Source organism: Felis catus, chromosome D1 (genome assembly GCF_018350175.1).
Source record: "Felis catus isolate Fca126 chromosome D1, F.catus_Fca126_mat1.0, whole genome shotgun sequence".
NCBI classification, from domain to species: Eukaryota; Metazoa; Chordata; class Mammalia; order Carnivora; family Felidae; genus Felis; species Felis catus.
Window position 1 is genome coordinate 96,499,827 of NC_058377.1, and position 24,665 is coordinate 96,524,491.

The 24,665-nt window shown below is 43.2% G+C and overlaps 1 protein-coding gene across 3 annotated transcripts in view; it reads left to right on the forward strand.

The window, feature by feature from the left end:
* The window catches only part of EXT2 (exostosin glycosyltransferase 2), a 144,429-nt gene that overhangs the window by 99,380 nt on the left and 20,384 nt on the right, over nt 1-24,665 (forward strand). For all 3 annotated transcript variants that reach the window (XM_023239782.2, XM_019812301.3, XM_019812300.3), the window contains exon 10: nt 8,409-8,575. In XM_023239782.2, coding sequence (XP_023095550.2) covers nt 8,409-8,575 — 167 coding nt within the window. The remainder of the gene's footprint in view (nt 1-8,408; nt 8,576-24,665) is intronic.

Here is a 24,665-nt window from a genome sequence, read left to right on the forward strand (position 1 = left end):
TAATGTGCACCACTATCACTGATAAGGTCTAGTTTATTGCCTGACAGTAGTATCTGCACTTTTTATGGCTATTCTCTTTTAATTGGGAATACTGAAGTCAGGATAGCCAACCCTGGAAACTGCCCCGGTAGATCTATAGTTTAGGCTGGAAGAAGAACATTTACTGTCTGTGAGGCAAATCAGAAATTACCCCCAAGAAAATTCTTTAGTACCTCCTGAGACATTTGAGAAATGTTCCTTAGTGGGATTTTCGTTCTCTGAGAGAATCCTACACTTTCTCTCTAGATTTAGGGAGCCGTGGTTTAAGTGAACAAAATGTCTACTTTAAGTGACGCTCCCATTTTACGCTCCAAAGAACAGTGCCTTTTCTTAGTAAGTACATCTTTTTATGCCAAGTCCGTTTTCCTCCCAACAACCAGTTTCCTGGATTTTTGTCTGTTTCATTTATTTGACTCTCAAGAAAGGGTAGAAGGAAAAGGGAGGAGAGGAGAGGAGGAAGAACTGGGCAGGAGGAAGGGAAAGGCAGAGGGACACGGGAGCTGGGCAGGGAGGGGCATGGAGAGGGCCCAGCCCGGGGCCTCACCTGGAGGTGGGGGGGGGGGGGGTGAGCCGGCCGGCACTGCTGTGCTGCTCCTTGGTCTGGCACTTGAGAGGGACGAGTCCTGTTTTGAGAAGGAAGGCTGTGGGTCCCTGCTCGGATCTGCGGTAGCTCACTGCATCCTGCCACGTTCACCCTCCCGCGCCCGCCCCCGCGCCCGCGGGCCGCCGGCTTTCAGAGGGAGCCCCCGCCCGCCCGGATAGGCACAGGTGCAGATCCTGGAGCTAAATGCACAGGACGCTTCTCCTTCCTTAGACACCTTGCTCAGGCACTTTGCGCTCCAGGGGAATGGTTTCTTGTGAGTGCGAGTCCCTCGCAGACCGTGAGAAGGGAGGAACCGTTCTCCGCCCTCCCAGTCGAAGCCCTCGCCTCGCCCTGGTTTGACGGAAAGCAGTAACACAAACCTAGAGGTTTTGGAGCGGGGTGTTCAGTCTTAATTTTGGGGAGACCTTGCTAAAATGTGGTTAATTTTATGACCAGGAGCTTAGTTTATTTTTGGAACGTTTTGGCTCCGGGGAAGAGAGCGAGCCCTCAACCGATGAGGCCCCAAATTTGACACGTTTAGAGACTGAACCAGCTTTTTTTTTCCCTCGCAGTGGTTTTTAGGTCTCCACTCAGGCTCTGGCGATGTGGTTGTTTGGGGAGAGCGTGAACCATGTTTAATCTTCTGTGGGGTGTTTGTTCAGTTGGTAAATGAGGCTGTCAGCTCTGGTCCTCATGCCAGCAAAGCCATCTGAGTCTGCATGTATGGCATTAGTAACATATATATCTTTTATAAAGCAAGTCCAAGGCTTTGAAATATTAGAGGCGAAAATGATGTTTTTCACTTTCTCTACATTTACTAAAATAAATATTGCGGTGAACATGTCTGCTGCTGGGAGGGTTAATGTAGGCAGAAATCCACACCCCCCCCCCGGCTCCCCCCACCACTTTTTTTTTTTTTTTCACTCTCCAACACAACCAAATACTTTTTGCTTTTTGGTTACATTTAAGCCTAAATTGCTGGGTTTGAAGTTTAAGTAAATACTTAGACTAGGCAATAGAAATTTCCAGTGAGCTTTCGTCACATCGGTTTCGAGCTCTGTCAGAAAAAAAAGGCAAGCCACTGCCTTCCTCCTCCCCAGCTCTTCAGTTTCCAAACTAGATGGATATAGAGGTTGTTTGGCTTGGCCCCTGGCCTCCGTGTGAAGGAAGCTCTTACATTGTACATCTCAGACAGGTTTAACTCAGCCTTCTGTTTTAGCTGATTTCAGTGTTAAATTTGAATTGACCTCAGGAGCTCCCTGGCTTCAGATCGTGACTTTGAGAGTTGTTAGCAGGCGGGCTGGGCTGAGTGTGTTGGGATGGTCAACCCAGAGGAGGCAACAGAGAAGTAGAAGTCACAGCCAGCCACCTTGCATTTGTGCTGAATTCTGGGACTGTGGGGAATTAACGTCATGGGGACCAGCTGGACACCAGCAGCTTGAGCACTCCAGAAGTGAGCTCAAGGTTTGTATGGAGATAATCTGACCATTTATTTTATGGGTCTGTGGTTGTGTTTGTGACAGTGTTGGCCAGGATGGGCTTGGGGTCATCTTCAGTCAACCTGAGCATTTTATGGTACCTTTGCCAAGATGGAGGGAAAATTCTCTTTGCTCACATCTTTCTTGGCATCCAACATGGAGAAAACCATTAATCAGTACACATTTAAAAAAACCCCTCAACACAAGGAGTTCTTTTTCTCCTTAGAGCTAGACTAAAGCTCCTAACTGTGAAGTTATCAGGTCACCTGGCTCAGCTGTTTGTTTTTCATAAATTCAGCAATGTGCTTGGAAAACCCTTGTTTTTCAGACTACTTTGCGTGAATGGAAGGTGACATTTTTATTTTGCCAGCTGCAGATTCACAGGATGAGACATAAGGTACATTATTTTGAATTCATTTAGAATTTAGAAGGAGTACAGAAAAAGAGACCCCATTTGGGCTCAGCAATGGAATTGGAGCCTGAAGGTCTCTGGCTATGCTTTACTATGTCCTTCTGCATCCTAAGGGGCCTCCCCACAGCCGTGTGTCTACACCTCTTCAGAATGTCAGGGGAGAAGTGAAGTTTGTAAGACTTTACAAGAACCCAGTTATAAAGATGAAAACGATACTATGTTTTTATAACCACGTATTATGTACCTTTTAAATCCCAGGAACAGGCACTGTGCCAGGTGCTTTACACATATTATCTCTAGTCCTTAGGACAAACCTGCAAGGAAGCTGTTCTTATTCCCATCCTACAAAAATGAAACTCCCGATGAGACGTGTGATTTGCCCGAATCACAAAACTGCAAATGGCAGAGCCAGAAATAAACACGTGTCTCTGTGGATGCGAAGCTCATGCCCTTTGCACAAAGCCCCACTGTATCTATTTGGATTGCCATTTAGTAGTAGGCAAATCATCACGCTTTGTCTGTTCTCTGATTTGGGATTATGTAGACGAACTAGGTCCTTGTCAGGGACTCAAAAGAGAGACAGAAGAGTAAGTCTGTTCTTTTGAAAATACTAATGGAAAGGGGAGAAAAAGTTCTTCTTTCTCACCCATATTTTTCTCTCCTACCTTGAGCTTCTGTCCTAATTTTTTAAACAATCAAAATCCCATGTCAGAATTATCTACTTTAAGGGCAGGGGGTAATTTATAATGTTTATTTTTGGTGCTGCCCTCCACAGAAGGGATGCTGAAGCCTGGGCGAATGGTAGTTGCTTTCCTTGGAGGCCTATTTTACTTGAAAAAGTGAAAGCGAGAAACTGGGAGTTCTGTTGGGAGGCCTGTCTGTGCTAACGATGGTGCGTAGACAGCTGACTGTTGAGGTGGAGACTGCTCTTGCCCTGGCTGACTTTTGGCTACCGAGGTGTGACTCGGAACAGGGAAGGGTAGTCCCGTGTCCATCTTCACCTCCTTGGCCCACATCATCCTCCTTGGCCCCGCATCGTTCCCTAAAACTTCCCCATCAAAGACTTTACAAGGGCAGGGGCAAGTCAGTTCCCTACGGATATTGTCTCAAGTAATTCTTTGGCTATGTAGGTGATACATGTGGAAAGCCGTCTGTGCTTCGAACATGCTGTGCACATTCACCAAGTGGAGGTCCAAATCCCATGCAGGGTAGAGGAAAGTTCATACTCAACCCAAGCAGCTAGCCTGTTGTCTATACACACTGCAGAAAGAGGAGCTGTTTGTTACTTTGTGTTCTTTTGCTTCATTTCTGTGTTCCATTGTCTCAGCTCTAGAGGATTAATAATGGCAGGGATCCTATTTATTTAAAAATGGATATGGGGGCACCTGGGTGGCTCAGTCGGTTAAGTGTCCAACTCTTGATTTCAGCTCAGGTCATGATCTCACCGTTTGTGAGTTCGAGCCTCACATGGGGCTCTGTGCTGACCGTGTGGAGCCTGCTTGGAATTCTCCCTCTCTCTCTGCCCCTACCTGGCTCACGCTGTCTCTGTCTCTGTCTCTGTCTTTCTCTCTCTCTCTCTCTCTCTCTCTCTCAGTAAATACATACATACATAAAAGTGGATATGGAAGGTACAAGCTGGGTGATGCCACTGGGTTTTCAGAGTAATGTATCAGATCTAACATATACCACTTTGCCACCCCTAAGGTTCAAAAGAAGTCCTTTGGTTCTGTAAATAGACACATATGTTCAAAGGAAGGCACAGCTAACATATACTGGATATCTGCCATGTGCCAGGCGCTGTGCTGCTAAGTGCTTTCATGTTCATTCTCACAGTCAGTGATGGGAAGATAGTGTTATTATTCTGTCTTCGTAGTTGAAGACACAGGTTAAACGCGATTGATTTGTTTAGGATCACATGACTAGTAAGGAGTACACCTGGGATTTGAAGCTCTTCCCAAAGACTGTTCGTTTTTTCTTTTTCTTTCTTTCTTTCTTTCTTTCTTTCTTTCTTTCTTTCTTTCTTTCTTTCTTTCTTTCTTTCTTTCTTTCTTTCTCTCTCTTCTTTCTCTTTCTTTCTTTCTTTCTTTCTTTCTTTCTTTCTTTCTTTCTTTCTTTCTTTCTTTCTTATTTAGAGAGAAAGTGAGTGTGAGTGGGGGAGCCACAGAGAGAGAGAGAGAATCCCAGGCAGGCTCCAAGTGAATGCAGGGTTTGTTCCCATGACCCTGGCTGGCATCATGACCGGAGCCGAAATCAAGAGTTAGATGCTTAACTGACTGAGTCACCCAGGCACCCCCAGAGACTGTTCTTTCTATGATATATTACTGTCTTATGTGATCCCGGACCTTAGAGACATCTTGTTTGGTTTCTCATATGATGTCGAGTAGAAATCTGACCTAAATTAGTACATTTCAAGTAAAAGGGTACATTGAACTGCTGAAGGCATTTCACTGTATCTAAAACAGTTTCTACCATCAGAAGATTCCTACCTATTTTGAATCTAAATCTGTTTCCCTGCAACTTTCACCCAGCTACCGGTCATGGTTCTAACTTTAGAGGCCATGGAGAACAATTCCCCTTTCATCTGATAACCCTCCTGATAGCCTAATGTATTAGTCAAGGCCAACATAGAAGACCGAAACCACCAGTAACCTGAACAGGAAAAGTTTAATATAAAGAATCATTAACCAGTAACGGGTGATTGGTGACTAAGAAGTAAAAACTGTAAAGATAACAGGAGCCCCTTCCCCAGCTAGATGTGAGATTCAGACCTTGTTGGAGAGCGTGTGACAATACGTAGCCCACTGCATAGTGAAGTGTGCGGGGGTTGCAGGCTCAGTCTGGTGACCGGGAAACCTACCGCTCCCCTTCAGTACCCACGGAATTCAATAGGAAGCTACCCAGAGCGTGTTCTTGAACTTACTAGGAAACTGTTGAGGGCTTCAGTGAGCTCCCGTGGAACCACCCATGGCGAGGGACCCTCAGCTGCATTGCTCTTGGGGGTCTCTGCAGAACCTGTTGTGAAGGGGCCCCTTAGAGGTGCCACTTACACTTGGTGGGGAGAAGTGCGGCTGCCTGTCTGTCTTCTGGCCAAGGATCGAAGGAACAAGAAGTTAAAGAGGCACACTGAAACATAGAAGAAAAGCCCCTTCCCTCCCAAGGGTCCCTCCAGCACCCTCCACAGACAAAGCCTAGAATTGAGCTAGTTGGCAAAAGGGAAATGTATACAGGATCTAGTTCCAGTATGAGAAACAGGGCAATGAAGGGTGGCATTGGAGCTGAGGGGCAGTATGCTGACAGCTGGCACAGTTGGTTTCTTTAAACATTCCATAGAAATCCTGGATTCATGTGCCTACACTGCCCCTGTCACTCCTCCCAGACTGTTTTCCAGGTTGTTGGAACTTTCTCCGTATTTTGACACCCAAATCCGAACACAAAAGCTCTCAAAGTGTGGTCCAGGGACCTGGACATCCATGAGAATCTTGCAGGGGGAATGGGAGGTTGAAATTATGTTCATAATAATACTAAGTCACCTCTATTTCCCACTCTTTATTCTTTCACAAGGTGACAGAGGAGTTTTTCAGAGGCTACGTAACATGGGATAACATCAATCTAGTGGCTAGTGGAATGTGTGCTTGTGTATTCTTGTGTTTTAAAATTTCCTCAGTTTTCATTTCTCATACAAATAAATAGTGTGTGTGTGTGTGTGTGTGTGTGTGTGTGTGTGTGTGTGTGTGTATCGCATATAAGGAAAGCTTCTTTGGGGTTCTCAACGATATATATATTTATTTATAATATAAATTATTGTCAAGTGAGCTAACATACATTGTATACACTGTGCTCTGGGCTTCAGGAGCAGATTCCCATGATTCATCGCTTACATACAACACCCACTGCTCATCCCAACAATGTGCCCTCCTCAATGCCCATCACCCATATCCCCCTCTCCCCCACACCCACCCCAGGGTTCTCAACAATTTTTAAGAGCCTATAGGAATCCTGACACCAGAAAGTTTGAGACTCAGTGGTCTAGTAGGTGGGGCTATAACCTCTTATATTTTAGACGTTATGATTTATGTTTTATAAGGATTTAGACAGTAGATTTATGCCAGGGGTTTTATTTACCTGGAAGAGGGAGTGGGGAGCAAATGAGAATAAGGATGACTGCTGGAGAAGACATTGAACTTCATTGTTTTGTCCCAGATCTAGACAAGCATGAAGTGTTCAAGCTGCCAGTTTGGTTTTTGATGCTAAACAGACTTAGATTCAGTCACAGGCCTTCTCATTTATTAGCTCTGTAACTCCTGCCAAATTACTTAATCTCTGTGAGCCTTGTTACTACTGCTACTACTTTGTAAGTAATTTCTGCCCCACGGGGTTGTCAGGAGGATTGGATGACATTGCATCTACAAAGCGTGTGGCATATACTAGTTGCTTAGTAAAGGCGCCCTCCCCCCACCCCTGCTTATTCTTAGAGGAGAACGAGAAGGAGTTGCCTGAGACCCCATAGGTAATACAGGACTCAGGTCTTAAGTCTCTCAAGTCCTGTGTCCGTCCATTTATTTCAAAGTTATTTATTATGTGCTTCTGTGCCAAGAAGGAAACTATAATTAACTACTGTTATTGATTAAAAGGCAGTGACCCATGGGATCATTTCTTTGGTGTTCAGTTCAGTCTTTTCCCAAACATACTTCTTGGAGTTGACTGCTTTTTCAGGCTCTGTGCTTATTTAAGGCTGAATGCCTTCCTTAATTACAGGGCCTCCATTGTGCCGGCTTCTTCCAGGACTCCGGTAGTGTCCCAACAGTGTGTTACATGGATACACTATAAAATGTACCTTAGTGAGATATTTCATCCGAAGGCAGTAAAAATAGCCTTTTCCCTTCTGACTCTCCCTCACCACACTTCTCTTTAGTATGGGGACCTGGGAGCGGCCACAGGCATTTGGAACTTCAAGACCCACGCAGGCTGCATCTTTCCACAATTACACAATGGAGTTTTGGGAACCAGTATGATACCTAGCTTTCCTCTTGTCATTTGACAAATGCTGTGTGAGGAACACACTACCCTCTGTAAAGAACCCCGAGGTCTATGGACAGGGGTGCTATGCTAAATGCACCATTTTAAAATGAGGAACCTGTGGTTGAATTGCTTCGATCATTTCAGAGTAGAATGGCAAAAAATGTAAGGCAGGTCATGGGTTGGTGTTTCTTCAGTATACTAGAAAATCCCGCATAATTGGACCTAGAAATTTGATATTTATTCTGTAAATTGGTCACGATGAGAAACCAAACCTAGTGAATCAGAGCGAAGGGGTGGTTGAGGGGATAAAGTGCTAAGTTAAGAAACCCACGTCATTCAGTGAGACCCATTTTGAGGGCTGGATTTTAGCGGCATTGATCTCTGTTTGCGATTGCATTGTGGAGGCCGGCACATCGGGGCAGACACCTCGAGCGCGTGCTTTGTCTTTGCTGGCAGAGCGGAGGCATGCTTTGAGCTGGGGTGTGCCTGGCCGGAGGTATTCAGGGGAGCCGGTGGAATTCTGGTAGCAAACCCTGGGCCTGAGAATGAGACAGTGTGGACTTGACCCCTCCTCTTGTCGTGATCTTGGGTCTCTCTGCTTCTCTGTGTCTCAGTTGTGAGCGAAAGCCATCTGTGCACTCTGGCTAAGACAGCCTTGAGGTTGAGTAGTGTTGTGAGGACCTAGAGAGGACAGAAGTACTTACCGAATTTTATAACCAGGCATCTGTAAGAGCTCCCCCGTGCACAGTTGTACGTGTGGGTTGAGTGGGAGCCGTGGAAGTAAGTGCCATCACATCTGTGGCATGGTGCATTCACTGCTTTATCTCCTCACAGAGGTTAGAAGAGTAATGCATGCCTCGTTTCTTCCCCCCCCCAGACTCTCTCTGGCCCAAAATCCGGGTTCCATTGAAAGTTGTGAGGACTGCTGAAAACAAATTGAGTAACCGATTCTTCCCTTACGACGAAATCGAGACAGAGGCTGTCCTGGCTATCGACGATGATATCATCATGCTGACCTCTGATGAGCTGCAGTTTGGTTATGAGGTAAGGAGATTTCAGGCAGTCTGTTTACATATTGACTGTTTCTTGCCTAGCGTTGCTTGTCTTTCCTGATGAAGAGGATTAGATTTCATCGTCTAAAGCCACAGTTTCTACTCCCTAGTCGATAGTGCATAAGAGCGTGGGCTGTGAAGCTGTTCTCCCAGACTTTGGGGAAACCCTATCCTAGAGTGACAGCTGTGGCCTCCACTACTTTTGGGAACTCCCAGGGAGAGTCCCAGGGGATATTTTCAAAAGAGCGTCTATAGCATTTAACGAGCACTTAATTGATGTCTCCTCGAATGGCACTTCCCCTGACTCAAGCAGCTGGGCGCGGCAACAATAAAAACGCCAATGAGCAGAGACGCTGGAGACGCTGACAAACAGAAAGCAGACCCTGTTGATGGCTTTCTTTCCGAGGTTTAAGTGGAGAGGTTGGCTGCCTGTCTTTAGGGAGAAACATGCTCTATCACCGTTCATTCAGTGCGGCTGATGGATTAGGCTGGGTTCAAGGGTTAAGTATGGAGACCAGTAAAGGTCTCCCCAGGGGAAAGTGCCAGAGCCGAGGCCTGGTGAAAAGCAATAGGAATTGATGAGCTCTGTCAGGGAGGATGTGCGTGAGATGCGTGGCATGACGGCGGCAGGAGGAGGCCCGCGGTGCGGGGATGTGACGGCGGCATCGGACCTAAGCAAAACAGAGAGTATACGTCAATTAGCCACGGCCGACACGGGGAAAGTGGTGCGGTCTGTCCCCTGCACTCGTCCTGCCCGTGAGGGAGGCAGCCGTCTTTGTAGTTGACTCGGGGTTTGCTGAAGTTGAGGTTCTAAGAAATCACGAAATGTTATTATATGAGGCCATATTTGGCACTCAGATTTTATTAAATGAATATATATTCTATACTGTGTATTTATTATAGAAGTTCATTTTCTAACCCTTAAGCTAGAAGTGGATTTTCAGGGGGAAGAAATAGGAATCCCCCTGTCACCACCACCAAAAATTAAAAGCTCAAGTTCTTTGTTTGTTTGTTTTTTTAAGTTTGAGTGTAACAGAAATTGTTGTGAATTAGGCTGGTGTGTGATACAGCCAGTATAGTTACTGGCCGGTGAAAGGCGTGAGAGTGGCTAATCAAACATGTGTGTCATCTTTTTGGGTTTATTCTCATTCACAGAGATGTCTTTTACATTATCACATCTAGGATATTAGATGATTTGTAGCACACTATCATTCCCATTTTTAAAAAAAGCGAATTACCTACTTGTTTCTCTAGCCAACTCATGGCAAAAAGACCTTTTTTTTTTGGCCAGTGTTTTCTCTCTTCGTTGCATATAGTGGCTTCAGACTATATTCATGGTTTTTTTTTTTTGTGGTGAAAGGGAGGTGGATAAAAGGGAACATTGGGAATGATATAGCCAAGATGGATAGAGTGCTCCCTCCTCAGTATTTTCAGTTGGGCTAAATGAAGTCTAGTGAAAGAAAGGCAGACTTGAGGCACCTGGCTGACTCATTCGGTTGAGCGTCCTGCTCTTGATTTTGGCTCAGGTCATGATCTCACTGTCGTGGAGTGGAGCCTGCTTAAGAGTCTCTCTCTCTCCCTTTCCCTGTCTCCGCTCATGCTCTCTCTCTAAAAAAAAGAAAGAAAGGTGGACTAAATGTATTCCTTTTGACCTTGAGTTGAAATCTTAAGATGTTATGTATATTGAACCCTGGGATTTCTTTCAACCTTGAGTTTGTTTCAAGCCTGTTCCGCTCTTTCCTCTGATGACCTGTGTTTGATTCCACATCACCTTGAAGGAAGTACCTGCCTATTGGAGGAGTGGCAGGCAGGAAAACACCTCCTCTACATTAATCTGAATCTTCTCTAGATGTCATGGAAGGCGAACTTTCATAACTCCTCTCTGTATTCCAGTGAATGTTCTGGGTGTTCTTATATTACTTGTGATCTTTTCTCAAACCTGCAAGACAGTTACTGCTTTTCTCATTCTTTACTAAGACTAAGAAGGTTAGATAACTTATCTACAGTCACACAGCTAATGAGTGGAAGAGTTGGATTGAAGTCCAAGTTTGTCTACACTATGCTGTCCTCTAAGGTTTTACCCTGTCAGAGACTACTGGTTTGCAAAAGTAGTACGAAGAGCCATGAGCATATCAGTTGTCTCTCACAGAGTTATCCTGATGCTAAGGAAAACAAACAGGTTTCTCAGGCATCCCTACCATTGGTGCTTTAGGGTAACTTTGTAAAAGTTATTTCTTGCATAGTAGTTAATATAATGGACAAAGTTAGGATAGCTCTGGACCTGAATTCCTGCCCTTTCACTGACTAGTTAATGACCATGGACAAGTTTTTTAATCTCTCTGGATGTTATTTTATTCATGCATAAAATGGCAGTAACAATATCCACTTCATTAGGTTATTGTGTACATAGAAAATTCCATAGTGCCTAGCACATGGAAAGAGAATGCTCAGTGACTGCTCCTTCTATGTGGTAGACAGTATCCTCTGCACTTTACAAGACACCATGTTGGCTGCTATAATGGCGGCTACTATGGTTATTCCCATTATCCCACTCATGACTCCGCTGTGGTTCGTGGGAAAGATTGTTGTTTCCATTCTTCTTGGGACATTACTGTTCTAGAGAGGGTACCCGCTTTTGTGTTGAGTCAAAAGACAGAAGGTGATGGGGCTCCTGATCCTGTTTTTTGTTTGTTTGCTTGTTTGCTTGTTTGTTTGTTTGTTTGTTTGTTTTTGGCCAAAGCCTGGGATTATTTCATGCAGGAATTGGGAGCAAGCCTGACTGATAAAGTGAATTAATAAATCTGTTAACAGAAATTTATGTCCAAGGGGAGTTACGTTGGAATCCAGAGCTACTTTCTTGTGCTGAGCACAGTGCATTTGGATTATATCTATCTTATTAATTGCTACTCATCCATCAGCACTCAGCTCAATTGTTGCTATCTCAGAGAAGCTTTCAGGGAGGTTAGGTTCAGAGCACTCTACCTCTTTGTAAGCAAATAATTAATTGTGAAGTATATTGTTTAATGTCTGCTTTTCTTCTAGAATGTAAGCCCCACAAGGGCAGGAATCATGGCTGTCTTGTTCATTGCTTTATCTCTATGCCTGACCCGGTTTATTCCATTCAGTGGTTATTCAGTAATAGTTGATGAATAAACAAACCTTTATCACCAGCATGCACATGAAAGCTATGGAATAAGTTACTCTGGCGTGCGTGCCCATCCACCGTGATCCACAGTCTGGATCCAGCCATTTTGAAAAACCATTTGGAATTTCAGATGCTAAGCATATACCTACCATGTGACCCACCATTCTTCATATAGAGATTTACCTTAGAGAAATAGGAGCACACATATACACAAATACTTGTACACCAATATTCATAGCAGTTTTTATTTGTAAAAGCTGGAAACTAGAGGAAAAACACAGAATGTCCAATCTGAATGAATAATCGTGGTATATCCATACAATAGAATACTACTCAGTAATAAATATGAATGAGCTATGGAGACATACCATGGATGTATTTAATAATAATTATGATGAGTGAATGAAGCAAGATGAAAAAGAACATATATTATGGTTACCTTTACGTAAAATTTTAGAAAATACAAACTAATTTTCAGTGATTGAAAGATCAGTGGTTGCCACACTTAGGAGTGGGGAGGGTCAAGCTGTGAAGGGCAAGAGGGAGAATAACAAAGAGGCAAAAAAGCTTTTAGGGGTTATGGATATGTTCATTATCTTAACTGGGATGATGATTTTACTGTGTATATAGATGTACACATACCAAATTATGCATATCAAGTCATACACTTCAAATAGATTTAGTTTATCGTATGTCAAATCTTATTTCCAAAAAGCCGTAAAAAATTATATTCACGCAAATGTGTAAAAAATGCTTGAAAAATTGAAGGTAATGTGTGCCAGATATGTTCAGTGAAAACTACAAAATGTTGCTGAGAGAAATTGAAGTACAACTGCATAAATGGAAAGCTGTATCCTATGTATACATTCAAAAGTGTAATTTCTCCCCAAATTGTTCTGTAGATTCAAAGCAATCCCAGTCAGAATCCCAGACGGCTTTTTCTTTTTTCTTTTTTTTAATTGAAATTGACAGACTTGTTCTAAAATTCAAATGGAAGCAGAGTAGACCTGAAAAAGCCAAAGCAATTTTGGGAAGTAGAACAAAGTTTCAGGACTACCTCATTTTAAGAATTATTATAAAGCTACAGTAATCAAGACACTGTGGTATTGTTGTCAACTTAGACATACACATCAACGAAACACAATAAAGAGTCCAGAAGTAGAGCACACATGTATGTCGTTAATTTTTGACAAAGGACCCAAGTCCATTCAATAGAGATGGGAGAGTCTTTTCACTAAGTGGTGTTAGAACAATGTGATATCCTTATGTCAAAGAAAAATAAATCATGACCCTCACCTCACAGTGTATGTAAAAATTTAACTAGTCCTCAATGTAAGAACTAAAATTACAAAACTTCTTAAAGAAAGCAGAGGAGAAAATCATAGCGCATTGAAGCTAAGCAATTATTGTTAAATAGGAGACAAGTAGCATGACTTATAAAAGAAACCAAAATGGATAGGTTGGACTTCCTCAAAATTACAACACTTGAAAAGACACTTCTAAGAAAGTAAAAAGGAAAGTCCTATATTGGGCAAAATATTTTCAGAACATACATGTGCTAAAGAACTTGTATCTAAAATATATAAAGAGCCATCACAATTCAGGAAGAAGAAGACAAAGAAGTCAGTAAAAAAGAAAAGGGGCAAAAGATTGGAGCAGTTACTTCACAAAGGAAGATAAGATATGTAGGTATAAACTAACATATGAAAAAGTCCTCCACATCATAGTCATTAGGGCAGTTCTAAAATACAAGCACAGTGAGTTACCACTACATGCTCACTAGAATGACTAAAAAAATGTAAAAGAATGACAATGCCATGTGTTGATGAGGCCATGGAGCAACTAGAACTCTCACGTTACTGGTAAATATGCAAACTGGTACAACTAATTTGGAAAACAGTTTTGCAGATTCTCATGAAGTTAAACGTATACTTTTCATATGATGCAGCTTCCAAAAGAAATAAAAACATATGTCTTTACACAAAGACATGTACTCAATGTTTACAGCCTTATTCATAAGATCCCAAACTGTAGATATCAGCTGGCAAATGGAAGAGCAAACTGTGGAATATCTATGCAATGGAATGCCACTCAGCAAGAAAAAGAAATGGACTACGGATATATGGAGCAACCTGGAAAAGTGTCAGAATCATTATGCTAAGTGAACGAAGCCAGATACCAAAGAGTACTTCCTATACGTGTTGCCCATGTACATGAAGTTCTAGAGTAGAAAAAACTATGTTGCCAGGGGTGGTGGATGAGACTGATGAGAAAAGAACAGAAAGGAACTTTTCAGACAATGGAAATGTTCTAAACTTTGTGATGGTGGTTTTATGACTATATATGCTTGTCAAAACACACTTAAATTTGGTGATTTTATTGTAAGTAAATTCCATTTCAAAGCTGACAAAAATTTGTGGGATGCAACTAAAGTGGCTCTTAGGGGAAATTTATAGCATTAAATGCTTGTATTAGGAAGGAAGAAACGTCTAAAAGCAACACCTAAAGTTTGTTCCACCTTTAACGACTTTGAAAAGGAAGAGTAAGTTAAACCCAAAGCAAGTGGAAGGAAAGAGTAAAAGAAGTGCTAATGATGAAGTAGAAAACAAACCAACAGAGAAAATTTACAGATACAGAAATTGACCTTTGGAAAGAATGAACAAAATTGGTAAGCCCCTAGCCAGAACACTCAAAAAAAAGAGAACACAAATTATCATTGTCAGGAATGAAAAGGAATTAAAGAAGGATTGACATTATAGATCCTACAGACATTAAAAGAACACTAAGAGAATACTATTAAAATTTTTATGAAAGTAAGAATTCTTTGGAAATTACAGCATATGTAAAATTAAATAGAATATATGTATATATATATAATTCTCTATTAAAATACTGAAGTTGTTATCAAAATCTTCCTGCAAAGAAAACTCTAGGCCCAGATGGTTTTACTGGTGATTTCTTAAGAATATAAGGTGTTGGAAAGAAAATTAGAAAGTGAAGAATAAAGAAAATTAGAGATAATCTAGCTTCCTCACGTTATGGGTAAGGCCCATCTGTAAGCTATATATGAAGCCCTTAAGTGACTTACCCGGTGTCACCCAGTTAGTAATTGGCACTAATAGGGCTTAAACTCATTTTAGTGGTATTTTCACCATACCATGTCACCTGTAAAGATTTCATTATATAACTGGGCTTAGAGAGAACCAGTTACAGTATATAGAATTATAATGATCATTATATATATAGCTGTTCTTATTTTTGGCTGTGTACCATTCAAACCAATTTGTTGAAATCTCCCTATGGGGAAGATAAAAACACCTGAACGTTTTCTTTGTTATTCTAATATTCACAAGCAAGAATCCATATCAGTCAGGAAAACAAATCCATACTAGTTGTTTCAATAGAATGGATTTAATATATGAAAATTTCTGATACAGGGTATTAGAGAGCTTGAGGGAGCAAAAGGGAACCCTGGAAGTATAAAGAGATGATAACTGTAGGACATGAGGAACAAAGGAAAGGAAGGAAGTGGTTGGGGTCATTGGAACCTACATGCTGGGAAGAGAGCCTTCCCCCTCCCCCAGTGCTGGGCCTTAGACCTTCGCAAAGGGCCACTGGCTGACTTTTGCTAGTTCAGAGAGCAAAGAAGTAGCACCTCATCCCTTCCCAGCCAGAGAGTGGAGGGAAGATTAAGGAAAGGAGGAAGCTGAAAAAGGGATTCTCTAAATCTGTGTGTAAAGTCCTGGGGGCACTCCCACCTCTTCCTTCAAAGCAGCCCATGCACAGAACTAATTAGAATCAACACAGCAAAAGCTTTGAAAAATGAACAGTGGTATAGAATACCAACCAGGTTTCAAGAATTGGTGCCTGGGTAACACCCAAGTTGGGCAGACCAAAAGAGCACTATCAAGTCTTTGAAGACTGAATTGTTACTCGATCCACAGCCCACAAAGGTGGGTCAGGGCATACATTCTGAACCTAAACTCCCTGATAAAATATGGAAACTTAAAAGGAACAGAGTCTCATAGTAATATTCAAAATGTTCAGGGTACAATTCAAAATTACTCATCATACCAGAATTGGGAAAATTGCAACTTTTATGAGAAAAGACAGTCAACAGATGCCAACACCAAGATGATACAAATATTGGAATTATTGGACAAGGATTTTAAAACCACTATGATAAAAGATGATTTAATAAGCACTTAATGAGCACTCTTGAAACAAATGGAAAAATAGAAAGTTGCAGCAAAGAAACAGATATAAAGGACAACCATATGGGAATTTCAAAACTGATAATTACAGAAACCAAAATTTAAAATTCACCGATGGGCTCAGTAGATGAATGAAGATAACAGGAAAAAATTAGTGAACTTGAGGATAAATCAGTAGGAATTACCCAATCTGAACAACAGAGGGAACGTAGACTGAAAAAAAGAAACGAACAGAGCCTCACGGACTTATGGGACAATCACAAAAGATACATTTGGGTCATCAGAGTCCCAGAAGGAGAAGAGAAAAGAAAGAATGTGGGGCAGAGGAAATATTTGAAGAAATAACGACTGAAAACTTCCAAAATTTGGCAAAGGACATTAAACTCACAGGTTCAAGAGCTGAAGAAGCCACAGACATCCAAAGAGGTGTATAAATTTACGTACATTGTACAAACTGAATAAATTGTAGCAGAAATTCTTATGTCAAATAGTAATTGGAGGAGACAAAGAAATTGGTACACACACACACACACACACACACACACACACACACACAAGGAAAGGAGAAAATCTGCATAGCTACAGTGGTCTCTGTACCTATGATAGCTTGCTCGTGAGAGCATAGTTGATATTTATAACTTTCTCCTTACACCACCCATTCGATGTTCCCTCTGTTCTCAGCCAGCTCTCTAGCATATGAATTGCACACCCAGTTTCTTTAATGACTCCAGCACTGTTCAGACTTCCTATTTCTTGTTAGGTTCATTTTTGATAAATTATGTTTTTCAGGAAATCTCTTCATTTCATTTGTATTGTAAAATGTATTGCTATAAAGCCGTCATGGGTCTTATCTTGTTGTTCAAAGTCTAGAGATCTGGAATGATGTTTTCTTTTTCACTCCTGGTGTTGGTGGTTTTTGTTTTCTTTTTCTTGATCAGTGTTGTTACAGGTAGAGCAGGGTCACAATCTTTGCAAAGGGTCAGCTTTTGATTTTGTTGATTTTTCTTTATTGTGTATTTGTTTTATCTTTAACTTTTCTTGATTAGTTTCTTTGTTTACTTTCATGAATTTAAGTTGCTGTTATTTTTCTAGTCTTTTGATAGCTTAGATGTCAGTGTTTATTTTTATAATGTATGCATTTAAAGCTGTAAATTTCTTGGTAATTACTACTTTACGTTTATTCCCAAGTCTTGATTTCATATTTCTATTATCTTTAAGTTTAAAATATTTTATTTCTATTGTAGAATCTTCTTTGACCCATAGTTATATAAAAGTATAGTGCTTACTTTTGCCAGTTTTTAAAGTTATCTTTTTCTTAATTGATTTCTCATTTGATTTTACTATGGTCATATACTACATATGGTTTCATTATTTTTGAAATTTACTGCGACTGGATGGTCCAATGAAAGGTCTATTTTGGTAAATGTTCTGTGTGCACCTAAAATAAGTTTACATTCTGTAGGGGCACCTGGGTGGCTCAGTTGGTTGAGCATCCGCCTTCGGCTCAGGTCTGATCTCACGGTTTGTGGGTTCGAGCCCCGCATCAGGCTCTGTGTTGACAGCTGAGAGCCTGGAGCCTGCCTCAGATTCTGTGTCTCCCTCTCTCTCTGCCCCTCTCCTGCTCTCATTCTGTCTCTTTCTCTCTCAAAAATAAATTCTAAAAAAACGTTAAAATTTTAAATGAGTTTATATTCTGTAGTTGTAGATGAAATGATCTTATGGGGCCAATTAGGTAAGGTCAGTTATCTCGGTGCTTTTAATTTATTTTTTTTGTTTTTATTTAAATTCCAGTTAGCACACAGTGTAATATTATTTTCAGGTATACAGTATAGTCATTTCACACTTCTGTAAAACACCCAGCACTCCTTAATCGCCGTCACCTGTTCAGCCCATCCTGCCACCCACCTCCCCCCAGTAACCATCAGTTTATTCTCCACGGTGAGACTTTTTAATTTTAATATAATCATCCCTGTGCTTGTTCTTCTCTATAATAGGCATCTCCGATTCTTCTGTTATTTTTCTCCCAAAGCCTTTCTCATTTCTGTAGTAAATTCACTACCCTCGTTTAAATTGAAAAAAAAAAAAAAAAGTTTAAATACAGTATTTAATATGTGAGAACCAAAGAGAAACCAGCAACAGACCTTTCTTACTGTGGCTCCGAAGAATTTTTTGAGAAATCTGGAGAGACAGAAGCATCTCCCCATTTGGGAATTTTTCAGAAAGAGGAAGCCAGCAGTCTTTCCAGCCTCTAGAGTGGTTTTACTAGTGCTGCCAGGAGACAGAAGAATAGACCAGATGACTTCCTGCAATCCCTTTGGGTGTAACGAATCTGAGGGATAAAAAGTACAGGCAAAGCAGTACGGTGTGGTTGCATGTGGAAAAGCGTCCAACTTCTGTGCCTTTATATAAAGTGACAAACCCCTTCCCTGTGAAATGTGGAAAGCTCGCACGAGGGAGGATCCAGGGGGGCGGTGGCCAACAGCAACGTGTCGGGAGTCCGAGGGGAGAATACGGCAGTTACCGTAAGGGGGAGCCCAGGCCTGCTGTGGGTGCGGTTCTGCCCACGCCCCTTCTGAGGCCTAGCACCTACTCAGGCACAGAGTCCCAGCACGGTTTTCACAGACGTGAGGGCATTTTAAGGTAGCGCATCTGTCAGAGGGTTGGAACCATCGATGTGCAGAGACCGTTTTGGAGTGGCGGGCTCCAGGGCGTGCCTGAGGAACTAGGGCAGAGACCAAAGGGCAGCTCACAGGCTGCATGCATCCCAAAGCGAGAGAGGGAAAGGTGGGGCTAGTTTAAGAGGGGAGAGAGAGTGGATCTAGAACCCTCTTCCAGAAGGCGGCTCACCAGAGCACAGCTAGGTCATGTTAGCCCTGTCTCCCGAGGCACGTAGACTGGCCGAGAGGGTGGGGATCACTGTGCACCCGGTGACCGTTCACAGCACCCCGGCTGGAAGGCTGTTTTAGAGAAACACAATGCCAGAACGTGAAGGGACCTTAGGGATCATCCTGTCACCTAATGCTTTGTTGCCGAGCAGACAGAGGTGCAGAGAGGGCGGTGACTTCTTTAAGATGTGCCATGGGCGTGGACTATCCCCCTGCAGGTGCAACACAGCAGGCCCTGGGCACGGAAGGCCAGACCGTGTTGGAGAGCCCTCTTTCCTTCCAGTGGCAGTGATTTGAGCCCACAGACGTTTGGATTCGAGACCTAATACTGCGGATCATTATTTGTTTAATTGGAAGAAAACACAGGGGTCACTTGCCTGTTTATATGGGTCATACTCCCTGTTGGAGAGCAGAGGGTTTGGGAAATGTTACATTCCCTCTCCAGCCCTGAAATCAGGAGCTGAAGAATGCTCTTCTCTGGCCCTGCGTGTTTCTGACTTGTTTGACAAGCTCTAGTGAGCTACCAGATGTGGGAATTCTTTTCAGCCTGGGATAATTTATTTATCTGTTTATGTATTTTACCAGGAAAGTATCTATTGAGTCCTTGATACTCATTTGCAAGGAAGCCCTGGGGGAGCAGTAGCAGCGTATAGTGTTACTTGAGTGTGATTTTTTTCCCCCCTAAGTCTGGCTGCTTTTATTCCAGACCTAAAGAGCTGGGAAATAAAATGCAACTTGTTCCTCCTCCCCTCCCCCGCCTTTAAGAGAGTTTCAAACATGTGGCAGAAAATGAGCCAGGCGGACTTGGCCGAATGTATGAACCCGTGAATTTATTTTTCCTTTCATACTTTGATCCTCATTTCCAACCATAAAAATTATTAGTAGCACTTAAGCGCTGAACATTTTTCACCTGAGAGATGTGAAACGCTCTTGGCTAATAATACTGGTTATAAAGTCAGTACTTCATGTGCGGATGGGAATTGGCTTAGCGTGGCTGTGTGTTGCTAGGCGCACAAAAATGCTGATGCCTTCCTTTCACTGGCTGGGTATCCGTCGGTGGCAGAGGCTGGTTGAACCTCTTGGGTGCTAATGAATTTTGAGAATTTAGTTGTATTATTTTGTTCATAACTCCCTGGGGTAATGGCAAGTACATACTTTGAAAGAATCGTGGCAAGACAGCAAGATAGCTTAGAATGCTCCACTTTTTTTCTGGACAACATACAACCATCTCTGAGTGGCTCTCCTGGTATAGGAAGAACCGAGAGGAAAGGCACCAAGGGGAGAGTGAGCTCGGTGTGTGTGGTCGGCGAGAAGCAGATTGACCTGAGGAGGGAGGAAGTTGTGCCTCGGTTAACAACGGAAGCTAGCTTGGTTATACAACGTAGGGCCAGCTGAAAAGCTTAAGAAGTGGTAAAAAGAAGGATTGTAGGTTTGTACGAGTGTCTGGTCCAAAGCAGTCGGATCACAGGATGAATGCGAAACAACAGACACTAAAGACGGCGAAGGCCAGGTGGATAGAGGTGGGAAGTCTATAGACTTAATGTTCAAGTGGATTAAAGAACCAAAGAGAAGAAGACAGGCTTCCCCATAGCTCGCATTTAATTTGTGATGAGGGAGCTTGGCTAATTGAAGAATTCCAGAGTTGAGGCTCTGTATAACAGTTACATTTGAAACAGAATTTGTAGAATTTGGAGATACTTCTATATTCATCCAGGGAGAGCAGACAGATGGTGTAATCTGTGATCCTAAGTAAACTATCCCTATCTCTCCTTGCTAGAGGAGCTGAGAGGTGAAGACAGCCTATCATAGAGTAGCCTTCACGGTAACCTCTAGCAGACAATTTAAAGAGAGAGAGAGAGAGAGACTATCTCTGTCCTCTTCATTTCTCTCCAAGCTTTCTGCCAGTGAAAGTGCCACAGATACTGAGCCGGGGGAACAAATAAATGTAAAACAAGTGTTGGGCTGGGTCTACGGATTGTTTCTCACATACGTGTGGTTATGATCCTTCTGATAGGTTAACTGCTTTCCTCCCTAGATGTAAGCCAGAGCCCTAAATCTTACGACGTGCTCTGGTTTGTTGGGAATACAGGAGACTGACTTCAGAAGAGTTTTCCTTGCTGGCACATGGAACTCATCCTGCCGTAGGCTCTAGGGCAAGCTTACCCTTAGGGTTCATCTAGGGCACCAAGAAACTCAGTTCTTACACAGCCAAGACAGATAAAAAAGGGAACGTCCCTAAAGGAGGACCCCAAATGCAAGGGATATCCTTGCAGTGGGCGGATAATCTAATTGCTGGAAGCGTCTCAGCCTTCGGAAAGAACCGGTGCCGTAGATTTCCATTCTTTGACCTCTTGGCTGACTCAGACCCTTGAGCTTTCACAGCGTCTGACCTGGTGGGTGGCTGAGAGGTTCCAGTATTTCCTTCTCTTCTCTGAAGGATGGACTCTCCTCATGGCCGCCGGCACTAGGATTCACTGTGAGCTGGGCCCATTTCTGGCACGCACAAAGTCAAACCTTGCAAAAGCGGTTCTGGATTAGCATTTGTGCTGGGTCTGACACTAAAGCTTTACAGTGTAGCTAGAGCCTAAGTGGAGCTTTTTAGAATTATACGTTTCTTAGGACTCGTGGTGTGCCCTCCTCATCAATTACCTGGAGAAGTAGATGGCTGTAAGCTCTTTGGACCTTGTGCATTATGTCTGAGTGAGTGATAGTACATTTCCTGAGCCCGGCCGTAATATCAGGACAGTGGTGAATGTTGAAAAACACATCTGTCCGTCTTTCCTTACGTTGTGCACTTTCTTATGTACGCAAAGAGTGGGCATTATAGAGACCGTTGTCTTCAGAAGAGGACTAGGCCAAATGGCTCATTTCGATGACCGTCCCTGCCCAGAAGGTGTAGTCAGAGCCTCCCTCAGAGGAGACATGTGGAAGACTGTGGCTCTTTCATAGAGAGTTCTGTCCCTGGGGTGTCCCTCATTGCTGCGGGCTCCGTTTTCAGCCTGGACGAGAGTCCCGAGGAATCTGTTAGGTCTGTCCTATCTCCAGCTTGCACTGATTTACACCCGGGGCTCCCGGGAGCCGGGGAAGCCGTGCATGTGGGCCGCTGCTGCCGCCGGGGCTGCTGAAAGAGGACCCGAAGCCGCGGCCAGGAGCCCACGGAGGTGCTGAGAGGAGCTGCGGTGAAGTTTGACCTCTCAGAGCTCTTCTGAAGCGCCCAGTCCCCACTGGAGAATAAGTCAAACAAATATTAAGGGAAGGAAATCGAATATCTATGCTGAACACTGGAGTAAGATCTGAGCATTTTAAAAGAGTGCCCAGTTGGGAATTACAATAGAGTGACACTTTTTTCTTCCCCACTGAGCAAATTAAAATGACAAGCTCAGAATTTATTTACCTAGCCATCAATGAAACATCCTATCTTCCCTGTCCCAAAGAGGGGGAGTGTGCTTCCTGCTGGCACATCTTCCCACCGAGGTGTCTCCTCCTCACTGACTCCCCCCCCAGATAAGGCAGGTGAGTCGGTTTCAATATGTTTTCCATAAGCGCTTATTTCTTGCGGGGCAGTGCTGGTGCTCTTCTGCCCCCTCCACCCCCGGGCCTGTGTGCTCCCCACCGAGCCTCCGCGTCTCTCCCGTCTGCGGCACCAGCGGGCCCACCTGGCTCTGTGGCTCCGGCCTCAAAGAGCTAATGCTTATAATGTGGGATAGTTATTTTAAAGAGGTGTTGGTACACTTGATGGTTTAAAGAATGCATACTTCCCCTCCCCCCCATTCAAAAGGAGATATCTGCAATGATATTCCAACCTGAAAGGATCCATATGTTTGAGGGTTATTGTTCCAAAAGCTGCCTGTTGTCTCGTTGGGATTGATTACAGGCTTTGGCTGCTCCAGGAATTCAGAGCTTCAGAATTTGGCTTATGATTTGGGGATATGGGGAATTCGTCTTGCATGGGCTGCTTATCTGCCTTGATTTTGATAGAGTTGCTTCAGGGAGGTGTGTGGGCAGGCCTTGGCATAGGGCCAGGGGAAACGAAAGCCATAGCAGCATCCAGGCCATGAGGGTCCCCAGCATCTGGGGGGCTGGGCGGGGGGGGGGGGGGGGCAGCGTCTGTAGCTTTCCAAGGAAAATTCTGTGTTGTTCCCCAGTGTGAACCTGCGTCCTTCACTGCCGGTTATAAACCTGCTTGCAAAATCATGAATTGGAGACCGTGGTTGTTGATTGCTGCTGCATTAAACCTAGCAATTCTACATTTTGGAAGAATAAAAAGAAAGCAAGCTTAAAGGATCAGAGTAGGCCCCTGACTTCAGAATGGTCGTGACTAGGAACAGTGAGTCTTTAGAAAGCAAGGTGAACTAGTCAGTGTAATGTTTACAGCTCCCCTCTTAGATCAGATTTATTTCTTGGTGCTCGCAAGTTGGTGCCTAGGGTTCGCATTAATCGTGATCGCTGTATGTTTGCTACTCTCTGTTGACGGGTTTAGATCAGGCATTGGCAACCTTAGTTCCTAGTTTCCCAACCAGCCTTTGAGTTGGACTGAAGATGTGAGGGTTGGGGCAGAGGTCCTGTCGACCCCCTGCTCGCTTCTTACAGCTAGGCCCCTAATTACACCTACGGCCTAGATCTCTGGGGCTAGATTGAAAAACTCCCCTAATTCAGAGTAGCCCATTCAGGCAGGATTGTGTCTGCCCTGTTTACTACTCCGTGCCTAGTGCTTAACACATAGTGGATGCTCAGTAAATATTTATTGACTGAATGAGTGAACTTAATGTGTTCGGACATTGAATTTTCTGTAACATACAGTTTCTGAGAGTAAAATTACTTGTTGTTCAAAGTTAAATGATCCCCTCTTCTGTATTCAGTGAGAGAATCCACGTAGAGGTTGTCTACTTGCTGGCCTGCTAATAAACACATAGCAAAGAGTAATTTTGTACTAATTACTTACCTGGTTGGGGGCAGTGGGAATCTCAACCCTCACTTTGTAGTTCTCTTAAAATGAAATCCATGAAGCCTTTTCCTTATTCCCTGGTCTCCCACCCCCAACCCAGAAGTAATCTTACCGTCCTCTTAACTCACTTTTGTGCTTTCTCCTGTGTCCTTGCTTTCTTTCATGTCTAGCTTTTTGTGCATATGTCACTAGCTTTTCTAAACGATTAGACCCTTAATAATAAGATACATGCTTTATTTTTGTATACATTCTTCGTTTTGTTGTTGTTGTTGTTTTTTAATACTGCATTTTTTCCCTCTTAAGTCACGGACCTCTTCAGTTTTAACGTTTATTTATTTTTGAGACAGAGAGAGACAGAGCATGAACGGGGGAGGGGCAGAGAGAGAGGGAGACACAGAATCGGAAGCAGGCTCCAGGCTCTGAGCCATCAGCCCAGAGCCCGACGCGAGGCTCGAACTCACGGACCGCGAGATCGTGACCCGAGCCGAAGTCGGACGCTTAACCGACTGAGCCACCCAGGCGCCCCTGTATACATTCTTTGGATTGTAAGACAGTCCCTAAAAATTATGCTGAGTGTAAAAAGCCAATCCCAAAAGGTTGTATACTACGTGATTCCATTTATATAACCTTCTTGAAATTATAAAATCATAGAAATGGAGAACCCATTAGTGGTTGCCAGTGATTGAGGGGGAGGGTGTCTATAAAAGATCAGGCGGAGAAAGCTCTGTATCTTAACTGTGTCAGTGTCAGTGTCATGTGATATCACACTATAGTTTTGAGATGCTGCCATTGGGGGAAACTGGGTAAACAGTACACAGGCTCTTCATTATTTCTTACAACTGCTTTTGAATTTGCAATTATCAAAATATTTGATTAAAAAAATAGTAGAGACT